The sequence below is a fragment of the Puma concolor genome, chromosome F2 (assembly GCF_028749965.1).
Source record: "Puma concolor isolate L17-30 chromosome F2, mPumCon1.1.hap2, whole genome shotgun sequence".
Classification (NCBI taxonomy): Eukaryota; Metazoa; Chordata; class Mammalia; order Carnivora; family Felidae; genus Puma; species Puma concolor.
In genome coordinates this window covers 20021207-20048047 of record NC_141684.1, presented here as the reverse complement: position 1 = coordinate 20048047, position 26841 = coordinate 20021207, and the positions used below count along the sequence as shown (strand labels likewise).

The window sequence follows — 26841 nt, the reverse complement described above, 5'->3', positions numbered from 1 at the left end:
TTGCTGTGTGAACAGACACCATGAACTCACCGGGCCCAGCTTATTTGGGCTGGAAAACGTGTAATTAGACCCCAGGTAGTCTAACTCAAACTCCACAGTCCTTACTAGGTACTGTTGCCTCAGTACTTTAAAAAATAATAATGCACACTGATAATAAAACATTTATTGGAAAGACAAATATTTTGAAGCCATCAGTAACTTGCAGTTCATGTACAAGAGAATAGAACAATTGTAAATTTCAGTAACAGTTAAATCCCAGGTAATTGTAGATTAACATTTTTTTTAACCTTGGATCAGATTTAACTTTGGCCTAACCCCTCAAACTGTCCTGGTGACAAGTTTATTAGCTAAGGAAAAGTTAATTTGAACTTTGGTCTAAATGAATACAAATTAGGAAAATAAAGCTATAAACAAACTTCATCAAGCATTCCAAAACCAACTAGAAATTACCTGGCATTTTCTAGTATTAGCTGTGTCAGTTTTACCCGTTATAGGATTATAAACTGCTCTATTAGCATTCTTCACAAAAGATTGAATATCAAATCCGTTTCATCCCAAAGTATATGTCTATACCAGCCAGGCAACACAGGAGCTATTACCAAGCCAATTTCATCCATGAAAACAACTAATTTAGATAACAGAACATCTAGCGACTCCCTGTTCTGGTGGAATGTTGAAAGTAGAGGAGAAATCCCTTGAGAAATGACATTTAACTGAATAAATTTCTCTTCCAGGAAACTATTACTATTTAGTTCTTTGAAAAAGCCTTTAAATTTGTTAATGATTAGAATATCAAATCCTAATTAAATGCAATTTCAAATATAAAAAAAGACAAAACTCTTTTTCTATAAATAAAAATGTGTAGACTCCTTAGGTATTCTAAATATAGTAAACACCACTCTCTTTTGTCCTTTACACTGTATGCATAATGCAAACATAACTTGAAAGATACAGAAATTTCCTATTACATTTAAGGGCAAAAAGAGCAGTAGTTGCAACATGCTTAGGAATGAGGAGAAAAATGCCTCAAGGCAGTATGTTCTTTAAAGTCTAGAATACAAATACATGAAAGAATCTTTTTCTTATATCCATCAACTTTATGAAGCAACTTGAGTCCCAAAGACTGTTGTTCTTTTAAGAAATGGGTCTTCTTGAGTTATAAACTTTAACACCATTTTGTATTGAAGAGCGAGAATATTTCGTGAGTAATGTACCTATGGTTTGCTTCTCTCCACACAAATCTCTGTGGAAACAATGAAAAAATAAATTAATAGCATGAAAATATTAGAGAACATAATATTCACAGTGCTAGTTATTTCTCTCTCATCTAAATCCATCTTTCCAACAAGCATAAGAATGTGTGTATGTGAGGAGTATGTGGGTGGCTCAGTTGGTTGAGAGTCTAACTTCGACTCAGGTCATGATCTCATGTTCATGGGTTCAAGCCCCACATCGGGTTCTGTGCTGACAGCTCAGATCCTGGAGCCTGCTTTGGATTCTGTCTCCCTATCTCTCTGCCCTGCCCTGCTCATGCTCGGTCTCTCTCTCTCCCTCTCAAAAAAAGAAAATAAAATGTTAAAAAAATTAAAAAAAAAAAAAAAGAAAGAAAGAATGTGTGTTTGTGGGAGAGACAGGGTAGGGAGTGGTTACTAAGCCTTAATTGAACTAGGTACATTACATTTATTACCTCATTTAACCTTCACAGAAAGAGTAAAAGTAATTTATTATTTAACCCCACATTAGATATGAGGAAACTAGGGGCCCTGGGTGGTTCAGTCAGTTAAGCGTCTGACTTCGGCTCAGGTCATGATCTTGCAATTTGTGAGTTCGAACCGCGCGTTAGGCTCTGTGTTGACAGCTTGGAGCCTGCTTCGGATAGTGTCTCCTTCTCTCTCTGCCCCTCCCCCACTTGTGTGCGCACGCGTGCTCTCTCAAAAATAAATGTAAAAAAAAAAAAAAATTTAGATATGAGGAAACTAGCTCAGGCAGCCAAGGATGGAACCAAATTTTGCTGCCAGGTCTGCATGGCTCCTGAGTCCTTCCCCCCCCCCCCCCCAATTCTATCACACGGCCTCCACATTAGAAATATAAGCCATGTAATACAGGGAGATCTAGACACAGAGACCCTGCATTATAGGCTACCTATGTGTGCTTGCCTGGGTTACCTACCCTCCCTCAACTTGAGCTTCCTTTCCTTTACCCCAAAGAGGAGAAGGCTATGACTGGAACACATGAAGGGAAGGAAGGACAAAAGAACAGGAGCTGGAGAAGGAAGCAAGGGCAAGATCATACAGGGCCTTAAAGAACATGGAAAGCAACTGTGATTTCATTCTAAGTATAAAGGGAAGTCCCTAGGAGGGTTTTAATGAATGGAAAAACAGAATGTGACCTGAGTTGTAAATAATGGAGGCAATGAGTGGATTATGGAAGCTGAGTGATGAGTAGAGGGAGGGTTCATTATGTTATATTGTCACTTCTGAATGTATAAAGTTTTCTAAAATAAAAAGGTTGAAAAGGAGGAGAGGGGAAGAGGAAAAGTATAAGTAGGGAGACCAATTCAGAGGCAGGTACTAGATGCTCCATTAGGATTTGCTCATAGTTTGAACCAGGGGGTGAGGGAAGAAAATGACAGCTGGGCTTCTCACTTGAGTAAGTGGATTAATGGTAGTGCTGTTAACTGAGATGTGGAAGATGGGGTCAGGACAGCTCTGTTGTGAGCATGGCAGGTTAAAATTCCTCTTAGATATCCAAGTGGAAATGTTCATTAGGCAGCTAGATAAGAGAAACTAGAGCTCAGGGAAAACATCAAGTGTGAAGATAAAATTAGGAAGTCTTTAAATTTAAATTCAAGCCTAGATGAGGGCACCAAGGAAAAAACATAGAAGAAAAGATGGCCAAGAATGGAGTCCTGGAACACTCCGTTTAAAGATTGGGAAGAACAGGGAGACATCAGCAAAAGAGACAGAAAAAGAGCTACCTTGGGAAAGAAGGGAAAAAACCAGTGTGTTTCAAGTAGAAAGCAGTTGCACAGTGTCAAACAGTGCTAAGAGGCCAAGAAACAAGACAACTGACCACTGCATGTAGACAAATGGATGCCATCAGGTTAAGATGCCATCAGCTTAAGGAAAGAATGGGAGCCAAAGTAATATAAAGGTTTTTTCAGTGTTTTTATTTATGAGACAGAGAGAGACAGAGAGACAGAGAACAAGTGGGGGAGGGCCAGAGAGAGAGGGGAGACACAGAATCCAAAGCAGGCTCCAGGCTCTGAGCTGTCAGCACAGAGCCCGAGGTGGGGCTTGAACTCGTGAACTGCGAGATCGTGACCTCAGCCGAAGTCAGATGCTTAACCAACTGAGCCACCCAGGCGCCCCAGAGACGAAGTAATATAAATGAGTACTTTTAAAAGGAGTTTCTTGTGAAGGAGAACAGAGGGCATGGGGTCCGGTAGGTTGTTGTTGTTTTTTAAGATGAGCAGTACTACAGCATACCATATATTGGTGGGAATAATCCAGCAGGTAGGGAGACATGAATAACACAAGGGGGAAAAGGATAAGTAGAGGATATACGTCTTTAATGAGGCCAGAGGGATGGATCTAGTGCCGAAGGAGGATTGGCCTTAGGAGCTGGGATGGTTCATGCATTGTAGAGGAGGGACTGCAAAGGAAGTGTATGCAGACACAACACACACAGAGGCTGGCAGGTTTGGCAGTAGGAAAGAGGTTGTCCTTGTCTTTTCTCATCTGTTTCTATTTTCTCAAGAAATGAGGTCACAAGCTGAGGGTGAAGAGGAAAAAGGAGGTATTGATGATGCAAAAAGCAAAAGTATGAAAAGTGAGCTCCAAGGGTAGAAAAGTCTCATAAGGAAACGGTGCCTTGCCAAGAACTCTGCCAAGTACCACATAAGCTCTTAAGTAAGACTGGCAACTTCCATTGTGTCTTTTTCTCCAGGAAATTCCACTTGCCCAGGTAGAGGCATAGAGGAAGCAGAAAGTTGGATTTAATCTTTGCAGATTTTTGCCAGAGAGGTATGACAAGAGGGGGAGAGAGGGCAATAGGAGAAAAGCACACACAGTAGAAGCTAGAGATCCGAACCAGGAGATCCAACCTGGGGAAAGAGAGGAGAGGACATGAGAGGTAAGAAGTAAAGAGGTGGTAACGTTAGTGCACTTGAGGTTCTGTAAACAGTGACTAAAGAGCTAATCATTCTCCCTGAAATCTGGCATCTACCAAGATGTTAAAGCAAAGCAGCAGGAAAGATAGGAGGTGCCAGTCAGAGAGTCATAGTGGGGTACGTAGCCTTACTATTCCTCTAAGAGCTGCAGTTTTGCAGGGAGGAGGGCAGAGAAGTCGTTTTAGAGGCAGGATGAGGATGGAAGACAACACGTTCTCCAACCCCAGGATTGGAAGTTGTGGAGAACGACAGAGAAGACAATCCATTTTAGCAAATGACTTACTGAATATATGGAGCAATATCTTCTTCTGTCCACTTTTCCCTTAGAGAGAATAGACTATTAAAACGTTCTTGATTATCCTCAGGTAGATCATCTACTTTTAGCAAAAATATGATTTCTGGTCTTGACTGTCTATCCACCAAGGCTAAACCCTATGAAAAAAATGAAACGAAAAAGGGCAGTTAGAATGATGGTCTAATGTTTAAATATAACTCATTTTTACCTTTAGTTTCACCGGAGCCCAAGCCATTTAAAATATCAGTTATGTGAAACACACAAACTACAGAGAGACCTTCAATAGCCTTTTTCCCAAAACCACCTCCATTAAACAGTGAATTCTCCTTTTCCCTTCTGCAATTTATTGGCTCCTACTGCACAATTTATCAGGATAGCTCTAGTTCGAGGTTACCAATAACGTGTCCTTGACAAATCCAGTGGGCCCTTTCTTGGATTCATCTTGCTAGCCCTGTTTTCTTTATTCATGTTGATCCCTACCTCTTTGAATCTCTATCTCTGACACCACCATCTCATTTTCCTCCTACCTCAATGTTGCAGTTCCTTGGGCCTCTACCCTGACCCCTCGACTTGTCTCACTGTCACTGTCCTGGGTGGCTCAACCAACCTCAACTAAACCCATAACTATAAGCACCACTTACTTGCTAGATGGTGTGTGTGTATGTGTATATATATATATATATATATCTTCATGTATATACATATCTTCATGTATATACATATCTTCATGTATATACATATCTTCATATATATATATCTTCATATATATCTTCATATATATATATCTTCATATATATATATCTTTATATATATATATATATCTTCATATATATATATATCTTCATATATATATATATATATATATATATATATATATATATATCTTCATATATAAATCCCAACCCAAATCTCCCTTCCAGGCACAAGAACTCTATCCAAACCTATCTATGAACTCATTGTGTTTGTCACCCAAACCTGCTCTAGTCCCATTATCTTAGGACATGAGGAGACCTGGGCATTATCCTAGATTCCATTATTCAAACCCCATACCTAAGTGGTCACTTAATCCTATAGATTTTAAGGCCTCAACATTTCTCTATCGATGCTCCATCACCTAGTTCTTTAGTCAGTACTTTCTCAGGAGTACTTAAGTATAGAGAGCCTGGATAGTTCTCCTTTTTCACAATCTACCCAACCTTCCATCCAACCATCTTCAAGGTCAGTGTTCTTCCCAAAAGGCAAAATTCATCAGGTAGCTCTTTTGATGTCACTAAAGGGCCCCAGAAGAGCTTTCTAAATAGGGCTGAAATTCACTAGCACAGACCATAGTGTCCCTCACTGACTCACCAACAACTTCTACTCTAACTCTTCTTCATACTAACAGCGCCCCAATTTGTGTCCCTCCACACCTTGGAACATGCTATCCTGGATCCTCATCTCTGCCCTTCCATCTTGAGAGTTAACAGTTCATTCTTTCAAACCCAGCAGCTAAAACAGCCATTCCTTCAGAAAATCATCTCTGATTGACCAGGCAGGTGAATAAGTCCCTTTTCTTTGCTCCCGTAACATCGTGTACACGTCCTTCCCATGACACAGATCACTCTACATTATTAGAAGAGATTTATACAGGTGATGTGCACCCCCCCCATTGCCAGACCCCAGGCTTAGAACCTTGATGGCCCGTTGTGTGATGTTTTCCCCTCAGCATCTAGCATGGTGCCTAGACATAAAAGGAACTCTGTAAATACCCTGCAAATCCTTTCACGATTTAACAAATATTTACTGAGCATATGCGACAGACCAGGCAGTATGCTATGTATTGATAAGCAACAGTGAACAAAATTCTATCCAAATAGAGAGTAGGAAACCCACACAATTAAACATTTTCCCAGGGCTAAGCAGTAAGTACCATGAAGGAAAAACACAGGGTGCTATGGCCGAGTAAAATAGGAGGCATTTTTTTTAGAGTAAAGGGAAGCCTCCTTGATGAAGTGACTCAAAGATAAATAGGAGGTGGCAAGGCGAAATGACAAAGAAGGCCATTCTAGAACAAAAAGCCTTATGTAAAGGTTCTAAGGTAGGACAGCTTGGTGATCTTGAAAACGTGCAAGAAGGCTGCTATGCAGCGAGCAGGAGAGAAGCGGGAAGAGATGAAGCTACGGGGAAGATTATGAAGATGATGCAACAAGATGCGATACACCGGGTGGGAAGCAGGCTTAACCATACAGGGGCTTGAGGGATCTCACTGAAGTGACAGAAGTGTTCTAAAGCCAGTGACGGACTGAATGCACGGTGTGCTCCTAGCGGAAATGGCGACTGGGAAGATGAAGTGGCTCCAAACTCAGTTGCAATACAAATTTCATTTCACCCAACAGTTAACGATAAGCTGGTGAGTTATGGAAGCAAGCATGACTGCTACCTTACCTTAAGTTGATCAAGCGTGGTTATCATTCCTTCAGGAACACTCTGTTGCCACACTTCTTGAAACTCAGCCAGATTAAATTTCACTGCATTCTGAAGTAGCATCTGTGCTGTTGCTCTGCATATTTTATCAGCGCTCAATTCAAAATAAACTTCACCTAAGGAAAAGGGATCAGATGGTTTCATGCTGACAATTCAAAGCACTACTAACATTTCCTTTTCCTCAATGCAATTTCTCAGAAAAAATTATACACAACTCACAAGCCCGTGGAGTTGTTCTTTTTAACAGGCACACGCTTCAGAAAGGCATACCAACTTTAAACATTTTTTTTTAATGTTTATTTATTTTTGAGAGAGACAGAGACAGAGTGTGAGTGGGGAGGGGCAGAGAGAGAAGGAGACACAGAATCCGAAGCAGGCTCCAGGCTCCAAGCTGTCAGCGCAGAGCCCGACGCAGGGTTCGAACCCACAAACCACAAGATCATGACCTGAGCCGAAGTTGGATGCTTAACCAACTGAGCCACCCAGGTGAACCTACCCCAACTTTAAACACACACAAGTTAAGATACTTTTCAAATCTTACCTTCCTCTATATATTTCTTTCCATAACATTTAAGACAGTGTTCAATCATTTCCCTGAAAAATTTAAAAATACTCATTTGAAAAGTTATCACATTTTTATGCATTACATCTTAAACACCTTTCCTAACTAAAATCTTAATATATAAATTTAAGATCTGAAATTCTAAGTGATTTTGATTGCCACGTAAAATTTTACACTAGGAACTAAGAAATAACAGGAAGCCATTATGTGCCAGGCCCATGCTAAACATTCTTACATGAATTATGTGAGCCTACACTTACTATCATAAGATAGCTTAAATAGAATTATTTCTTTACATTTTTTATGGCAGGAAAAAAAACAGAGATGATGCACATTTACTCAGCCTAGCGACCAAAATTCCTAAGCTCTTCCTGGTTATATATTTTTTAAATGTCTATATGATATCCAGTTATAAACAGCCTATGCCCTGGGTTTAGTGCCACCCTGAAAAATAATTTTCTTTCCTTAAAGGAAATGTGGAGGGACAGCGATTAAAATACTTACTCTGGCTCCAATGGCCCAAGTTCCTGAAGGCACATATTCAAAGGAACTTTACCAAAAGACCAAGATTCAGAATCCACAAGCTGAGTTATGTGATTCAGAAGTTTCATCTCATAATCAAAGTCAAGAATCCTCCAATAACCTACAAATTCCAAATGTAATCTTTACCAAAGTACATCTTAAGCAAATTAATTGGTTAAATGATCGATAAAGAAGAAGCGTGCTCTTGCCCGGTACAAAAAAAGAGACACTAAAGTCTTAGCTTTCTTTATAAGCAATGCTTCTTTTTATGCTTTTCTCCTAATTATTATGAATTGTGTCTTAAGAGAAACCAAGCAGTTTTTAAAAAGTACCTTACATAGGACTAACACTGATTTTTTTCATGTACTTTAACACTCAATTATCTCAGAATAATCTTGTCAATCTAAATGGAAATGTGGAAACCTGTAGCTGGAATAGTGATTTCATTAGAACGTCATACAAAGGAGGTGAAGACTGTAGGTTTGATATCCCACACGCTGAACTCCGCTGTGGGGCACTTCCATGGTTCTAATTCTCATCCCAGCCGTCTTGCAGAAGTGTTCTCGTGCTCATAAAGAAGCCTAGGTCACTCAAGAGTCAATAGACGCAGAGGTACAATGTGAACCAGTGGCAAGATAAAATCAGGGCATCAAGATACCTCTCCCTATTCTGGTAAAAGATCATGAAATGCTATCTTATAATCGAAGGCTCTACCACGATCCCTGGAGAAACAAATCAAGCACAAATCCACCATTTCCAAGGAAGAATGTTACTATTGCTATTCCGAAAGAATCAAGGCAACATTAGAAAAGGGAATGTGTGATGTCAATCTCAGAAACAATGCCAGGAATAATCTATGCACCCCTTGACACATACCAAAATCTTACCCATCCCCAGGCAAGAAATGACTAATACACAGGGCTGCATTAAAATCCATTGGTTTCTAACCTCAACACTCCTGGTACCCATATACCATGGTAGTTAACAGCAGGCATTCATCATTAAAAACTTTATTTCCAATGCTTAGGACCAAATGTGCTTCAAGGAAAAGCCCTGTAAGGAATGGTTGGAGTCACTGGTCACGGTTGACCTCCTCAGGTAAAGGTCACACAGTCTCGACCCCACCCCCAAAAATATAAATATCATCATCTTTAAGCCCAAAATAAAAGTAAATAGTGTGCAATAGGATCAAGATGGCCATAAATCTCTCTCACACATGATGCCCAATTCCATTCTTATGAATAATCACAGTAAGTAATGTTACCTTCAATCTCACAGGCATTTAGAACTTGTAATTGGGCCATTATTTCTTCCTCACTTGCCTGAATTTGATTAAGCAAATCTTCAGTTGTGTACTGAAACAAGAAAATAAAAAACCAGAAAACATTTTAAAGGCTTTGAAAAATATTTTCTTAAGACTTACGAAATTTGGGGGAATAAATACACAGAACAGATTAAGGCAAAATTTAGCCTTAATTTCTCTTTTTAATGTATAGTGATTACTACATGAAATCTTAGAAGAAAATCTTCATAATGTTGGATTTAGCAATACGTTGCTTAGATACAATACCAAAAACGCGACAAAAGAAAAAAACATAAATTGGACCTCATCAAAATGCAAAACTGTACTTCAAAATATCATCAACACAAAAGGACAAATATTACAGGATTTCACCTGTATGGAATATTTAGAACAGTCAAATTCATAGAGATGAAAAGTAGGGTAGTAGTTGCCAGAGGCTGGGAGGCAGGGAATACTGGGGAGTTAGCGTTTAAGGTGCATATTGGGAACGTCCCATATTGGGAACGTGAAAGGTTTCTATGGATGATGCATGGTGGTCATGGTTACAGAACAATGTGAATGTACTTAATGCCACAAAACTATACACATAAAAACGTTTAAAACTGTAAATTTTATCCTACATATATCACAATTTTTTTAAAAAATCAAAAGTACGAAAATAACCCACAAAATGGGAGAAAAGATAAACATATTTTTTTTTTAATGTTTATTTATTTTGAGAGAGAGAGGGTGCTTGCGTGTGTATGCATGAACCAGGGAGGGGCAAAGAGAGAGAGGGAGAGAGAGAATCCCAAGAAGGCTCTGTGCTGTCAGCAGGGAACCTGACGTGGGGCTCCTGAGCCAAAATCAAGAGTCGAAGGTTTAACTGACTAAGCCACCCAGGTGTCCCTAAGCAAATCATATTTCTGATAAGGAACTTTGTAATTAGATTATATAAAGAAGTCTCCTACAAGTCAGTAATAAAAAGACAAATAATCCAACTAAAAATTGGGCAAAGGAGTTCCTGAATAGACATTTTTTCAGTGAAATACAAATAGTCAAGAAGTACATAAAAAGATGGTCAACATCACTAGTCATTGGGAAAGGTACATCAAAACCACAATGATACAGGGGCACCTGGGTGGCTGGGTCTGTTAAGCGGCTGACTTCAGCTCAGGTCATGATCTCACAGTTCGTGGGTTCGAGCCCCATGTCAGGCTCTGTGCTGACAGCTCAGAGCCTGGAGCCTGCTTCGGATTCTTGTGTCTCCCTCTCTCTCTGCGCCGCCCCCCGCCCCCCCCCCCCCCCAGCTCGCACTCTGTCTCTGTCTCTCTCAAAAATACAATTAAAAAAACGTTAAAAAATTTTAAAAAAAACCACAATGATACCAATTCAAAGCCACTGGTATGGATACGAAAAAGACAAATAATAACAAGTGTTGTCAAGGATGTGGAGAAATTGGAGACCCCATACAATGGGAATGCAAAATGGTGCAGCCACTTTGGAAAACAGTCTGATAAGTCCTCAAAAAGTTACAAAGAGTTACAATATGACCCATTAATCCCACTCTTATGTATATAACCAAGATAAAGGAAAACACAGGTCTCCTAGAAACTTGTATATGAATGTTCACAAAAGTATCATTCATAATAAAATATGGAAACTACCCAAATGTCCATCAGCTGAGGAATGACTAAACAAAATGTGGTATATCCATAAAATGGAGTATAAAGAAAAATAAACTACTAATATATGCTACAACATGAATGAACCTTGAAAATATGCCAAGTCAGGAAAAAAAAAAAAAAAAGAAAGAAAAGAAAGCCAGTCAAAAAGGTCACATATTATATGATTCTATTCATATAAAATGCCCAAAAGAGGTAAATCAAGAGACTGAAAGATTAGTGGTTGCTAGGGGCTGGGTGGAAGAGGGAAGCAGGGAAAGATAAGTTTAGAAGACAACAGTTAAGGAATACAGGGTTTCCTTGGGGAGATAAAAATGTCCTAAACTTCATCATGGTGATGACCATACAACTCTGTGAATGTACTAAAACCACTGAATGAGTGAACTGTCTGGTATACAAATTGTATCTCAATAAAGTGGTTACCAAAAAAAAAAAGTCAATGGAGAAAAAGAGAAGTAACGTAAATACAGCCTTCAGAATGCCAGTACAGTTATGATATTGAACTTCATCAAAAACTTGAACATTTCTTTACTTGGCTTATAAATATTTTTCCATACTTCTAGGAATTAGTTAATTCTCATAATAGAATAAGAATACTTTCCATTTTCATAATGCCTTTTTTTCTGAAGAGCTCCTAATTATAATTTTTAATTAAATAAAAATTAATTTAACTTCTAAAAAACGTATTTCATAGTTAGGAACACGTGGAGCTTTTAGCTATGTAGCCACCATGATATCTAGGATTTGCTTTAAAATACTCCAGAAAGGGGTGACTGGATGGCTCAGTTGGTTAAACATCCGATTTCAGTTCAGGTCACGATCTTGCGGCCCATGAGTTCGAGCCCCATGTCGGGCTCTGGGCTGACAGCTCAGAGCCTGGAGCCTGCTTCAGATTCTGTGTCTCCCTCTCTCTCTTCCCCTTCCCTTCTCTCTCTGTCTCTCAAATTTAACATTAAAAAATTTTTTTCTAAATACTCCAGAAAAAGAAGTGAAAAAAAAGGTAGGAAGCAGCAGGGGGACAGGAGAAACAAGATTGACAAAACGCTGATAAATGTTCAACTGAGTGATAGATATATGGGGTCTTTCTGCTTTGGCGTGTATTTGAAATTTTCATAATACAAACATTAAAAATACGAATGTCACCATTAAGTACCTCTAATTACAGTTCTATTTTTCAATTAAAAAAGAATGAAAATAAGTCTTACTTTTGATTGATTTGAATCCTTCTCTTTTTGACTGTCAGGTCCTTCGTAGGCATCTTCCATCAAAAGTTTCTTTAGCTTCTTTAATTTAGGTCTGCATCTTCTTAATTCCCAATAGTTATTAGAAAAACCAAAGATCTAGAAAGTATAAATATATTATAGCCTTTCAGGGGCTATTCTAAACGAAAATTTCACACAAATCTCAACCAACTCATCTGCTGTCTAAGAAAACAAGAGAGCCGAGCATTCTGCTTTCTGTTGAGAAGGTACCCTCCAGCCATCTTTGCAAATGGATGGGTATCTTCAGGAAACATCTTTCCAAACCCCGATTAAGAAGACACCACCAGGGGCGCCTGGGTGGCGCAGTCGGTTAAGCGTCCGACTTCAGCCAGGTCACGATCTCGCGGTCCGTGAGTTCGAGCCCCGCGTCGGGCTCTGGGCTGATGGCTCAGAGCCTGGAGCCTGTTTCCGATTCTGTGTCTCCCTCTCTCTCTGCCCCTCCCCCGTTCATGCTCTGTCTCTCTCTGTCCCAAAAATAAATAAAACGTTGAAAAAAAAAAAAAAGAAAAAAAAGAAAAAGAAAAAAAAAAAAAAAAAAATTAAGAAGACACCACCAGGGTGCCTGGGTGGCTTAGTTGGTTAAGCGTCTGACTTGGGCTCAGGTCATGATCTCACAGGTCGTGAGTTCAAGCCCCACATGGGGCTCTGTGCTGACAGCTCAGAGCCTGGAGCCTGCTTCAGATTCTGTGTCTCCCTCTCTCTCTGCCCCTTCCCTGCTCACACTGTCTCTCTGTCTCTCTCAAAAATAAATGAACATTAAAAAAAAATTTAAAAACTGCCAACATAGAACCAATCACCGAGCTCCATATCTCTAGCGTGTTCTGAGAACTAGGGTGTGCCTGGAAAAGAATGACCAGGATGGTGACTGTTCTGCAAACCTGATGGAAACAACAGAAAACGAGTCTTTTTAGGCAGGAAAACGGAGAACAAGGAAGAGACATGATCACAGTGTTCAGATAATGAAGGGATGTGAAAGGCAAGAGGGAGCATCCTTGTTCTATGTTGTTCATGGTGTCAAAATGTGGCAGAAAGTTAAGGATGAGACACTTCTTTTCACTGCAAGAACTTCTTACTGTTTAGAATTGCAGCTAATTCCTTATTTGGCTGTTGAAATTAGTGAGAGGCTTATGACTCTGAGAAACCCAGCTGACAGTGGCTAAATGATACGTTATCTGTTATCCCTCTCTACCTCCGGGACTTGCCAGTGTGTGGCACTTAGTAGGTGCCCAGTAAGTGGTTCACACAAAATAAGGAAAAAATGCTGAACTGGATTACATATGGAGTGCCCTCTGACTCGGAAATGGAAGGTCGGGGAATGCTTCTCCTTCAAGCTCGTACAAGGCTTGACTGACAAAAGACACGGCCCAGACCAGCTGATGATGCTGGTAAATCTGAGGACTCCAAAAGAGGAGGGTGAGGACCAAACCAAAAAGACTGATTTCATCCGTGTCCACAAACTCACAGCCTTCAGGCTCTATCCAAAGCACAGCTGTTGGCGTGTGCTTTGTGTTGTGGGGAAGTGAGGATTAGTACAGATTTTAAATTAGTTGCCAGTGTGGACAAATTAGATTTTGCCCCAAGATCTAAATGTCAAGGTTTACTTGAAAACAAGAAATCGGAAGATTTGGCAGTTCTGGGCTTGCTTTCCCACAAGGCCAAGCTGTGGCTGCCCACCTACGTGGGGCCTGTGCTCTTCAATTTGCCACAGGCTCCAGCATCCTCTATTACCTGCTGAGACTGGGGTCCCTACCTAGCAACAACAGCCTGCTTTGCGCATGCGCGTTCCTTATCTAGCCCTTTCAGACATCTGAAGTGCAACCTCAGATTAAAACTTTAGTTGGTGGGGCACCTGGGAGGCTCGGCCGGTTGAGCGTCCGACTTCGGCTCAGGTCATGATCTCACGGTTGACGAGTTCGAGCCCCGCATCGGGCTCTGGGCTGACAGCTCAGAGCCTGGAGCCTGCCTCGGATTCTGTCTCCCTCTCTCTCTGTCCCTCCCCCGATCATGCTCTGTCTCTCTCTTTCTCTCAAAAATAAATAAAATTAAATTAAAAATTAAAAAAAAAAAAAAACACCTTAGTCGGTAGAACTTTGTTAAGCTTTGCCCAGTCTCAGTGCACACAATTCCCATAAGGAGAGCTCAAAGGTACTCCCGTATTGTTACAGCCCGCAAAAACACCAACAGAACAGGTAACCGATGAGAAAGTAACGTGGTCTAAAAAAGATTAAACTGCCCATGTTTCTAGTTAATTACCATTAAAAGACCCTCCCCCTCCCCGAAAAAAAACAAAATACAAAATTTACCTGAATTTCTTTTGTTCTAGCAACATCGTGGGTCAGAGATTTCCCAATATTTTCCCTTATTTCTATTCCAATTCTATTTCTAAGGCAGTAGTTGGCCTAAAATCATTCTGAGAGAATTAAGGGCTGTGTTTTGATCACGACATGTGTAATAAGCTAACCAGGATGGAGACTTCTATGTGGCATCTGCTACAAGTAGCCTCCATAATAATTAAGACTTTGTCATACATGGCTAGAGGTAGTAATGAACTAAATGGACTTCAAAGGTGAGAGACACGCACACTTGCCGCAAAAACTCCAATTTCTTCATTTCTCTGCCTCATAAATATTACTTAAGGTGCTAGTTGTGGTTTGAGGGAGTCTTCTTTCAAAACATACATACAGCAAGGCTTACTAAAAGTAGGTAAAAATGCTTGGAATACGTCACCTCATAACAAACTTTCTACGTCACAGACAGACATGGTCAACTTGTCTAGGACTTAAACACCAAATAGGGAAAATAAAGACAACCTCACGAGACTCCAAACAAGCAAATGATGCCAAGAAATTTTAAATCTCATTAGAGAACCTTTCAGGCTCCCTGTGATTATGCATTTCACACCTAAAGATTTTAATTAAAGGCAATATTAGCACATGTGTTGTGATTCAAATATAAATTAGAAGACAAATAACAGTACCTCAGTATGAATAATGTTACAATGTGTTTCTTCCGCCTTCAGCTGGTCAGGAGTTTTACAACCAGGAATGAAAAGCAACATATTGGAAGTGTCTGCTATTTTCAAGTCAAAGGTTTTGTCTTTACTGCACAGCACAGCCTGCTCATCTTTATCACCACGAATCACAAGACTGCAGGAAAACGGAAAGAGAAAATACATGGTTTGTTGAATCACCAATGGACATCTTCATTATAAAGAAGGCCTCTAGGCCTGTAGAATTTAAAATTAAGTCTTGAGGCTGTGTCTGGCCCCTGTTCTCACCACCCTCACATAATGCTGGGCTCCACAGAGCAATGGCAGAACCAGTTGAGAGACAGAGGGGCACCAGGTGGCCTCACCAAGGAAAAATAATTCAACCTGCAAGAAAGATCCAAAGAGGCCAAGAGTCCAAATGTTACCACATGGCATCTGCACACAAACTGCTTGGAAAAGCACAAGACAAAGCACCCAGTAGCTTCAGTCACAACGTCAATTTCCTAAACCACCTTAAAGCAGTACTTCTCAAACCTATGCACCGGCATCTTAGAAAATCTTCTTTAAAAAACAATCCCAATCTGCAGGCCTGGGACAGGACCCAGGATTCTGCATTTCTAACAAGCTCCCAGATGATCATCATCACCTGGTGGTCCGGGTATCCACCTAGGAGTGGTTCTTCTTGTTTTGTTCTGAGTATCCCCTAACAATCAAAGGACACATCCTAGCCTACCCATCAGCTCTTATTGCAAAGATATTGGGACTTTATGAAAAGAGATGCAACGCTGAATGAAAAAATATAAAACAGATAGGTTTACAAACTTCAGTAAAGCTCTGACAAAGGCTCACAGGGGGAAAGGAGCAAGAAGAAAGAAGAGAGGAAGGACAGAGGTGAGGAAGAAGAGGAAACACTAAAGATGGAGATGGGGGGGGCACCTGGGTGGCTCAGTGGCTCAGCATCTGATTCTTGATTTCGGCTCAGCCTATCACGTCAGGATAAATTGCTTGAGATTCCCTCTCTCCTCTTTCTCTGTCCCATCTCTCTCTCTCTCTCTCTCTCTCTCTCTCTCTCTCTCTCTCTCTCAAAATAAATAAGTAAACATTTTTTAAAATCTTAAAAAAAAAAAAAGATGATGGGTTGACAGCAAGGGAGCAGTTCCTAGATTTGTCTATAAAACATTTAACCCTCCTGTACACTATTCACTTGTTTTAAAGAAATAACAAAAATAAAACCTGAAATAGAAGAATGTGTAAGCACTTTTTAAAACAAAGACTCAGTTTAAGTGAAAAGAATGCATGTTTTTTTTTTCTTGTTTTTAGTCTCCCAGTGCTAATAACACTTAAGAGTCCCAAGTACCCACTCTTCAACATCTACTTCTACATTGCACTATCCAGGCCTCAATATTTTGTTTAAAACAACTATCCGTCCTTGGCAAAAATGTTTTCACAACACACATTTCCGGGTCATTCTGGATTGCCAGGTGGATGAACAATAACTGGATAAAAAGAAGGTCCACACACCTGAAGTTCCTTCTTAGCTCGCCAAGAACTCAGTGGGGATGAAAACCAAGGAGTGAGGCTCCCGTTCCCTTAAAGATACTTTGTGGCTAGCAGCTGGAGGCTGGCCAGTTAACTATAATACTGCCAGATGAGTAAATATGAAAACTGAAATCTTGAGGAGTTCAATTTAAAGGAATCTACAAGAGAACAAACTACCTAATGAAATACAGGTGTTGGGAGAAGGGTGGTGTAGAAAAGAAACAAACCAGAGCCCTAACTCCTAATTTCCAGGAGCTGGGAGGGCACACATTTGAGAGAATGATTCTCTAGACTCCTTCCCGGACTGTGCTTTTTAATCCATGGTTTTGCAGCAAGTGTGTAGCTGACCCAAAATTAGAAACAGCTTCAGATTCCCACTAAACGACCCCAAGCAGGTCTGTTTTTGGAGGGCCTCTCACAATCAGCAACTCGGTAAAACGTTTTTCAGCTTACTCTCTACAGTCCTACCGATTGTCTCGAAATGAATATAAGTAGAAGGCAAGGAGAACTCTATAAATATTAGACAGTAGCCCTGGATTTTAAGCCAGAATGGCAAGGGTTCAGTGCACTTCCCGGCATCACTGTGAAGGTCGGCAAAACGTCACTGAGGTTATGTTTCCTGATTGGCTTCCGCGGACGCAGGCCTCCCAGATCAGATGGAACAGTCCTGTAGCATCACCTCAGTCCAGCTAAGTGTACCGCCAGTGGTGGTGCGGACTCCTCGGAAAAAGGCAGCGCGCTGGGGACCAGGCATCCGGGCAGCGGCCAGCCCCCTGCTCAAATCAATGCACCTTGCGGCCCGGTTTCCCGGTCCTGCGCTTCCCCGCGGGGCAAAGGGACGGCGGCTGGCGGCTCACCTGTGCCCGGCTTCCAGCTGCTGGCACAGCGAGGGCTCCAGCTCCAGCAGGCAGAAGTCACCGGCAGCGGCGCCGGCCCCGGGGCCGAAGCCCAGGCAGTGCACGGCCGGCAGCAGCTCGGCCGCATTCAGCTTGGCGATCTGGAGCGTCGCGTCCACCTCCTCGCGGGTCCTCATCGCTGTGCGGCCTCGGGGCTCCCACCGCGTCCCGGAGGGCCCTGTGGGCGCGCTCGAGAGCACCCGCTCGGCGAGCAGCCGGGAGCCGGCGAAACGTACCAGGGCGAGGGAAGAGACTTTCAAAAGCGCGCCAAGGCGGCAGGGGGCGTGTTTCCGGGGCGGAGCGTGCCTTCGGGGGGTCCAAAGGCCGTCGCTGCGCTATCTCCGCCGCGGCCGCTCACCGGAGGCAGAACTCGGGCCGCGGGAGGAAAGCCCGGCTGCCGCGGGGCGGCTTCGGCGGGACCTCGCGGGAGCTGCGCTGCCACCCCGCGGGGCGCCACGCGGAGCCCTCGCCCACCCCTTCCGCTGCTCCTCCGCCGGTTTCCCGTCAGCACCCCCGCTTCCTCGCCGGCGAAACAGTCCAGTTTTCCGCCAGGGCCAGGCCTTGTGATAAGGACTCTACGTGCATAATTTTCTAAATCCTTCACTCCAACCCTTTAAGGTGGTCCCTTTTTCGCCCCATTTTGCAAATGAGGCAAGCTCCTTGCCTGCGGTGGCTCAGCAGGAGGTAGTAAAGTCTGATTCCAGCGCGGTCTGCTCTGTCTCTAAAAATAAGCAGCCGGGTTTTATGCAAACACTTTGGAGCAGGAGCGAGGCCCTGGTAGAACTGGAAAAGGAATCTCTCTCCTGTGGGCCTGGGAACCGTCCTATCTGGGAGACGGTGGCTTGGACTAGATCCATCCCTTCATTGAGTGCCTAGTGTGAGCTGGGTGTCAGCAGAGGGGCCGAGGCCCGTGTCCAGAGCAGAGCAACTTTCCTAGGGTGGAAAGAGCCTTCAGTCTCCTGGGGAGACCGACAAACTCGCCACGGCAGGATGTGCAAACTGCTCACTCAGCTTTCTCTAAAGTGTCTTCTGGGCCAAATTTTACAGTGGCCTGAATGAATACAAAGTTCCAAGAGAGAGGCTCATCCGTATACGTCCGTGCATTAATAGCTTCTAAGAGCCTGATGTGAACTCTCCCAGGGACCCTGCAGTCTGTCTGGGATTCTTGCTGCCCATGAGAGCTGAGTCTGCCTGGAAGGAACATTCCACTTGGTCAAAGTAAAAAAGAGGTGGGTGGGTGAGTAGATGGACAGGTGAGTGAGAGGTTGAATTCAAAGGAAATGAGCAGGCATTTTCTTTCAACTTCTGGGTGAAATTATAGGAAACTACAGAGTAGGGCATCCCAGGGGCATTGGATGGTGCTTTAGTTGGTGGTAGAAAGTTGGTTCCTATGACCTACTTCTTCACTGACCTTTTTTTTAATACACCTGAACGTGTAAGGACTATGGTGGAGAAAAATGCTGGGTATGAAGACGGTTGCCTGATGAGATGTATAAATTGGAAGAGAATCAACCATTGTAGGTGCTCTATTAACTGGAAGCAGCTTAGTGTAAGAAGAATGATGATATTTATATCAGACCAGCCTCCCGTGAAATCTCAACCCAGTTCCCACTAGCTTTGTGACCTAGAGCAGTTCATTTAATTTCTCTCATTCCTACTACCTTATCTGTAAAAAGAAGATAATAATACCTACATTCTAACATGTATGACAAGCAGGTGGTATTTAATAAATGGCAGCCTTTTGTTAATGTTATTTATTAGTTATTGCTTATAGCAAATTATTATTTGTATGTAAGTCATTAGTTTTATTACTGATTAATACATGATATCCGATTTTGCTATTCTGACAGGAAGGTGGGCCTCAGTTCCTCTCTTAAAACAGAATGATAGTTTTTATTAATTCATATTTTTAAAGCATGTTAGATACATTTTTGTAAAGTAAAAAAAATTCTTTTCTACACATTTTTCTTAACTGTTTGAAGCTTGTTCATTCACCTGGTAACAAAGAAAAAAGAAAACTCTTTTCACAGGTAAGTGAACAGTTAAACTTCAAAAGAACCAACCATAGTAAAATTAATACTGCTTTCATAGACACCATACTTTTATTTATTTATTTATTTATTTATTTATTTATTTATTTAGAGAGCAAGAACAGGGGAGGAGCAGAGAGATTGGGAGAGAGAGAATCCCAAGCAGGCTTGATCCACACTGTGGGGCTTAAACTCACAAACTGATCATGACCTCAGCCAAAATCAGGAGTTGGATGCTTAACTAACTGAGCCACACCCAGGTGCCCCTGTTCTCTTGATTATAGTGTTCATATATTATTTTCATAGTGTGAAATAGGAATTGTATTTAGTAAATCATAGTTCACATAAGAATTACATATGAATACTTTGTTTTTGTTTCCTCTCTTCCTTGTTTTATTATTATTATTATTTTAATTTCATGAAGAGCATGGTGGCTTCCAGGCATTCAAAAAACTTAAAATGTTTTATAACCATGACCTTGGTCATTTCCTATTACTGTGGCCTCCTCAGGCCCAGGTTTCTACCTTCCATCCCCCTTCCCGTTGCCCATCTATCTCTATACCATAGACAGTTAATTTTCAAAACATTAAGTTCTCTGATAGCCTTACCCTCTGTTCACCAATCATCAACATCTCCCTCCCCCTTGAAAATAAAGCTCATACTTCTGCTGGCTTTCAAAACTTTTCATGCTGGGTCCACCTTGCTCTTCCAGATTCTACACTCCCAAGTGCTTTTCGTATATACTATAGACTAACCTGTGAATGCCCCTGTGCTTCCTTACTTTCATGTTTCTGAGTGTTATGCATGTATTTTTTTTTTTATTTTAGCCATAATTTAAAAATAGGAGAGCTTCCATTAACACTGTGATTTTTCCTCTTTTTTTTTTATTAAATTTTTTAAATTTATTTTTGAGAGACAGAGACAGAGCACAGGTGGGGGAGGGGTGGAGAGAGAGGGAGACACAGAATCCAAAGCAGGCTCCAGGCTCTGAGCTGTCAGCACAGAGCCCGACGCGGGGCTTGAACTCCTAGACCACAAGATCATGTCCTGAGCTGTAATCAGACGCTTAACCAAGTGAGCCACCCAGTCACCCCTCTTCTTCTTTTAAAAAATCAGTGTATCTGGAGACATGGGACTCATATTCAGCAATGGTGAGCTGGCACACATGGCTTCTACCTAGTTTTCTCCAGACCTGTGCTAGGCCCTCTCAGTGTAAGAAGGAAGGAGGAAGGAAGAATTCATATTCTTCATTTCCAGGAAATTTTCTTATATGATTTCCTTGACAATATCCCCTCTCCATGCCTCCACATTTTCTGTTCTATATTTCTGAAACCTGTTAGTTGGATTTTCTCATATCTACATGATTTTCTAATACATACATGAAAACATCAGTATCAGAAATTTGACTTTAGAAAGATCTTTCAGGTAGCAGTTTGGGGGACAGTTCAGGAACCCAGGCTTAACCCAATGAGAGCAGGCAGAAAATTTAAATAGACAAGGTCAGAACTAATGGACCTGATTCTATGGCATCAGGAGAAATGGAAGGAGAAGTAACAAATATTCAGAAAGTAGAAGGGATGGACCTTCTTGACAATGTGGAGAGTGAGAAAGGGGGAGAAGCTGAGAAAGACTGTCAGAAGCGTGGCTTGGGTGATGGGGAAGGTGTTCGTTCCCTAAAAGGTGTGGATTATTTAAAGTAGGGGAGTATCACGATCAGATGTAGATTTTTAAAAGATCATTTACTAAAACTAAAGGGTGGGTGACAATTTGATGGGGGAACAGGATATTTACATAGTTGCAATGTATCTATCTAAAAATTGTTAATTACAAAAGAAAAAATAGTAACTTTTTAAGAACTTGGAGTGTGTTGGAGGAAGTCACTGAGATGACATGACCCTCATTTGACCCTCAAGCTGCATTGGAGCCTCCTCACCTCTCCCTTGTCCTTGGAATGTAAATGCCACCCTCCCCCCCCCCCCCATCTCCACTATGGGAGCTGTTCTGAGAATGTAGCCTGGAGACAGTAAGGTGTTGAAACCATCTGGATGAGGGGTGCCTCAGGGGACTGGGTGGCTCAGTCCGTTAAGCGTCTGACTTCAAGCTCAGGTCCGGGTCATGATGTCATGATGTCGTGTTTGTGAGTTTGAGCCCCCACTCTGTGCTGACAGCTCAGAGCCTGGAGCCTGCTTCAGATTCTGTGTCTCCCCCTCTCTCTTCCCCTCCCCTGCTCGCACTCTGTCTCTCAAAAATGAATAAATGTCAAAAGAAGAAGTAGAAGAAGGAGAAAAGAAAGAAAAGAAACCATCTGGATGGTATGTGTGACTGAACCCTGTTGAGGCCTCTGTAAAATAAATTCTTAAGGTTTTGGCATGCGGGGGGCAGATATTTCCTCCTCTTGCTGCTGCCCAAGGCAACCCTCATAACAAAGTTTCCTTCATTGGGGCGCCTGGGTGGCTCAGTCAGTTAAGCATCCAACTTCGGCTCAGGCCATGATCTCACAGTTTGTGAGTTCAAGCCCCGTGTCAGGCTCTGTGCTGACAGCTCAGGGCCTGGAGCCTGCTTCGGATTCTGTGTCTCCCTCTGCCCCTTCCCAGCTCACTGTCTGTCTGTCTCTCTCTCTCAGAAATAAACATTAAAATTAAAAAAAAAAAAAAAAAAAGAAAGTTCCCTTCCTTATTAAAAGTGCCATCTACCAACCTGGAATGGTGTGCCTCTTTCTCTGGTCTCTCCTTGCCCACCATGTCAGGGGGCCAGTGTGCAAATCAACAGAACATATTACCTCAATTAAGTGATCAAGGCTAACATGACCAATACTGGGACGAGCATCTTGTATCTTCTGATACGATATACTGAATTAATCCTGTCAACAATGCATGACCCGAATATAAACACAGGGAAAACCTCAGGCAACTCAAGTTGAGGGACATTCTGTAAAAAAACTGGCTGATACATCAAAAACTGCAAGGTCATGAAGGGCAAGAACCAAGGAAGTCTTTCAGATTATAGGGAAGAGACATGATTATTAAACACAATGTGTAATCCTAGGTTAGATCCGGGACTAAGAAAAATTACTGCTATAAAATATATTGTTGAGACAATTAATGAAATCTGACTATGGATTATGATTTCATTAATTATGGAAATTCATTATGGAATCCATAAATAGGGATTATGATTTCATTATTATATCCAAGAGGTTTTTTTTTTTAACTCTTTTTAAAAAAGTGTTTATTTATTTTGAGAGAGAGGGAGTGGGGTAGGGGCAGAGAGAGTGGGAGAGAGAGAGAGAGAGAGAGAGAGAATCCCAAGCAGGCTGTGCACTGTCACTGGGGCTCTAAAGAACGAACCATGAGATCATGACCTGAGCCAAAACCAAGAGTCAGACACTTAACCAACTGAGCCACCCAGGCACCCTGATGAGAGTTTTTTTTTTTTTTTAAGCAATGTTAAATTTCCTGCTTTTGATAATTATACTGTGGTTATATAACGGAATGTCCTTTTTCGCAGGAAATACACATAGAATACTTAGCAAAAGAGCATGATGTCTTACTCCCAAAAAGTTTAAAAAAGGATTTTCATTAGATAGACAGAAAATGGAAAATGGAAACACTGGGGTAAAATGTTACCAATGAGTCTGAGTAAAGTGGATAAAGGCTCAGGACAGCATCAAGCTCAGATACAAGAAGTGAGAGGTGGCTCTGGGGCGTGTATCAAGGTGATGGATTAGCAAAGCTGCCTCGTGTCGGGCCGTGCTGAGCTAGCAGCAGCCCGGCCCATGGGCTGACGCAGTGTGGGAAATGGTCACAGAAGGGCAGGGAAATGCCCTGTGGCTGAGGAATTCCCGGAGTGGGGAGCCAGGCTGCCAGAAGACAAAGTACCAGCAGAACTCCCTACTCAAGTGCACTCTTATTCCTTCCATGCAAAACAGAGGGTGAAGAAATGGTGGACACAGATTCTCAAATACAAAACTGAAGAGAGACAAACCAGAGTCACCGTGTATAAAAATAAATAAGTAACATTTTTAAAAAGAGAATAAAAAAAGAATCACCATTTATATACGACCAACAACATAAAGAGATATAAAAAGTCATGGGGGGGGGGCGCCTGGGTGGCGCAGTCGGTTAAGCGTCCGACTTCAGCCAGGTCACGATCTCGCGGTCCGTGAGTTCGAGCCCCGCGTCGGGCTCTGGGCTGATGGCTCAGAGCCTGGAGCCTGTTTCCGATTCTGTGTCTCCCTCTCTCTCTGCCCCTCCCCCGTTCATGCTCTGTCTCTCTCTGTCCCAAAAACAAATAAACGTTGAAAATAAATAAATAAATAAATAAATAAAAAGTCATCAGGGAAGAGTTAAGACCAAAGGAAGCAGAGGTAATAGAACAAAATTCCCAAGACTTTATGATAAGTATGATTAATATTTTCAGAGGTGAGCGATAATTCATACATAGCAGGCAACCAGACATCGAAGGTCTTTTCACTGTTTTCCAAATGTCATTCGGATTTTTAATGATATATTTAGTCGCAGCTTCTCAAATTAGCTCCTTCACTCATGGAGTCAGAATTACTCCCGAAAAAGCTAAATAGAAGCCCTGAAACTGTCACAGAAATTAAAATTAGCACCACAGAATTAAAAAAAAAAAATGCACCATACACCTGGGAATATGACAGAAATGAATGTGACCTTCAAAGACTTAAGGGTGCATGAATGGTTCCCTCATCTGCCCATTTAGCTCACTGGTCTGGCCCCTGCATCCGCTATGCTGAATGAATGTAGTATCTTTCCTGAAGCAGATTAACAACACAGTCTCCGGTACACGGGATCCAAATTTAGATCTAATATATTTAACTTCATCTCTACCATCTTTTTTTTTTTTCCTCTTTTCTCTCTCTACTTACTGAGTCTTTTTTGTTGCTTCTTATTTTCTTTCACTATCTTTCATTGAATTGATTTTGTTTGCTTTTTTTCCCCCTCCAGCCTTTAGAAGATATATCCTATCCTGCTTCCTCTGCTGCTGCTTTTCCTTTTCTTCTCTGATGCCTCCTGGGAGCATGGGACCCACTGGCTCTCTGCAAGGTCTTTACTCTCTCCAGGATGCCTCCTCCCATTTGGGGGTCTGCTTGCCTGGTTTGTTCTTCCCTTCTTTCTTTGCCTGGTTAACACCCGTCCGTTCTCTCACTGAGGCCTGCCTGGCAGAACTTTCTGAGATGTTGAAAATGTTCTACATTTGCACGATCCAATTTGGTAGCCACGAGCCACACGTGTGTGGCTTTTGAGTGCTTGAGATATGGATGATGCGAATGAGAAATGAAAATTAAAATTTCGGGGCGCCTGGGTGGCACAGTCGGTTAAGCGTCCGACTTCAGCCAGGTCACGATCTCGCGGTCCGCGAGTTCGAGCCCCGCGTCGGGCTCTGGCCTGATGGCTCGGAGCCTGGAGCCTGTTTCCGATTCTGTGTCTCCCTCTCTCTCTGCCCCTCCCCCATTCATGCTCTGTCTCTCTCTGTCCCAAAAATAAATAAACGTTGGAAAGAAAATTAAAAAAAAAAAAAAAAAAAAAAAGAAAATTAAAATTTCATTTGATTTTAGTTAATTTAAACATAAGTAGCCACATGTGGGCAGTGGGTATGGTATTGGATCACTTGCCTAGGTCAATAATCATGTCTCAGAAATCTTTCTCTGGCCTCCCTGATCAGGTGAAGCCTCTCTAATATATACACTCATGGCAGCAAGTGTGTCTCATTTCGAGATTTTTTTTTAATTTTTAAAATTTTGTTTCATTTCCAGATTTTAAGTAAGTTGCAATTTTACATTTCTTCGTATGATTACTTAATGTCTCTCCCTCTCTCCCCAACCCCGTCTTTTTTTTTTTTTTTTTTTGGTCTCTAAGAGCCCATGTGAGTCATAAAGGTGGCTGGGTTTGAGAATAATTTTTGGGATACAATGGACAGGGTAGCTACTTGATTAGACCTGAGGAGTAAGAAGAGGGGAAAGCATCGAGGATGAACTCTAGGTTCTTGTGTGTGCAACTGCATTTCCTCTCATTTACAACATATTGCAGGAAGGGGCGGGACAAATTGGGCGGGGGGAGACACCAGCACTGGTTTTGATTTGTGGTGATTGAGATCCTGTGAGAATATACAGGGAGGACATGCCTTGAAGTTGGATTTAGAACTTGGATCTTGAATAAAGGTCTGGTCAGGAGCTGAAAGATAAAACTTTTAAACATACATACATATATGGTGATTATAAGAGTGCCTATAAATGAGATTACCCAGGGAGAGTGTGATGTTTTCCTTTCTTCTCTTCCAGGTTCTTTGGCTCGTCTAATAATTAAATCGATGCAAGACAGAGTAACAGGAGAAAAACAAACTTAATTCATAATATTTCAGCTCATAGAAATATGAGACTCACAGAAGTGACCAAAGCAGGCAGCTTTTTTTTTTTTTTTTTTAAACTTTTAGACAAGAAAACAGTAAATGTGTGAAGAATTGACATGACAAAGTTTGGGCTTGGGGTAGTAAATTAGTGAAGAAGTGATAAGTTTATTTATACAGCATTCTTGGCCCTGAACTCCCTATCTTTGGTGATTAGGGTGTCTCTCTACCTCCTGATACAGGAAGGGTACCTTTCACAAGGGAGATTTATTTCTTGCTTTCCGGGAAACAAAGGAGGGTCAGAGTGTCCTTCTAGCACCATCTTAAGTTAACTTTAATTCAAAATAATCAGTATGCCAAAGTGACATATTTTAGGGCAGCCTATCCTGAACCCCATCAGTGACTCACAACTAAAAACTGGGCTTAAAAAAAAAAAAATGAAACCTCGCCATCTGAAGTGGAAGCCTTGAAAGAAATACCTTCTTGTGGGCCCCTGGCTGGCTCAGTCGGTAGATCTTGTGACTGTCAATCTCAGGTTCTCGAGTTCAAGCCCCATGTTGGGTAAGGAGCTTACTTAAAATAGATAGATAGATAGATAGATAGATAGATAAATAAATAAAACGAAACTTCCCTCAGGGTAATAATTTCATGGGATAGGAGAAATAGAATAAAGTATGTCTTAGAAACCATATTATCCTGTTTTTACTTAAAAGCACTTCAGGTAATGAATTTCTGATTTACACCAAGACTTGTGTAATTCTCTAGAAAATACAGTA

General features: G+C 41.6%; 1 protein-coding gene across 2 annotated transcripts; it reads right to left on the bottom strand.

Annotated features, from left to right (window-relative positions):
* Positions 1-148: 148 nt before the first annotated feature.
* On the bottom strand, positions 149-18297 carry DSCC1 (DNA replication and sister chromatid cohesion 1). 2 transcript variants are annotated; one of them, XM_025922997.2, is made up of 9 exons: positions 17628-18290; positions 15220-15388; positions 12186-12320; positions 9278-9368; positions 7996-8134; positions 7471-7523; positions 6891-7045; positions 4455-4603; positions 149-1243 (listed from the first exon to the last, which is right to left on the bottom strand). In XM_025922997.2, the coding sequence occupies exons 1-9, from the start codon at positions 17801-17803 to the stop codon at positions 1135-1137; spliced, it is 1176 nt and encodes a 391-aa protein (XP_025778782.1). In that variant the 5' UTR covers positions 17804-18290; the 3' UTR covers positions 149-1134. The 2 variants fall into 2 exon arrangements, with proteins under 2 accessions (XP_025778782.1, XP_086551246.1); XM_086695120.1 differs by lacking the exons at positions 7471-7523; positions 7996-8134 and having other exon boundaries at positions 17628-18297.
* Positions 18298-26841: the final 8544 nt, after the last annotated feature.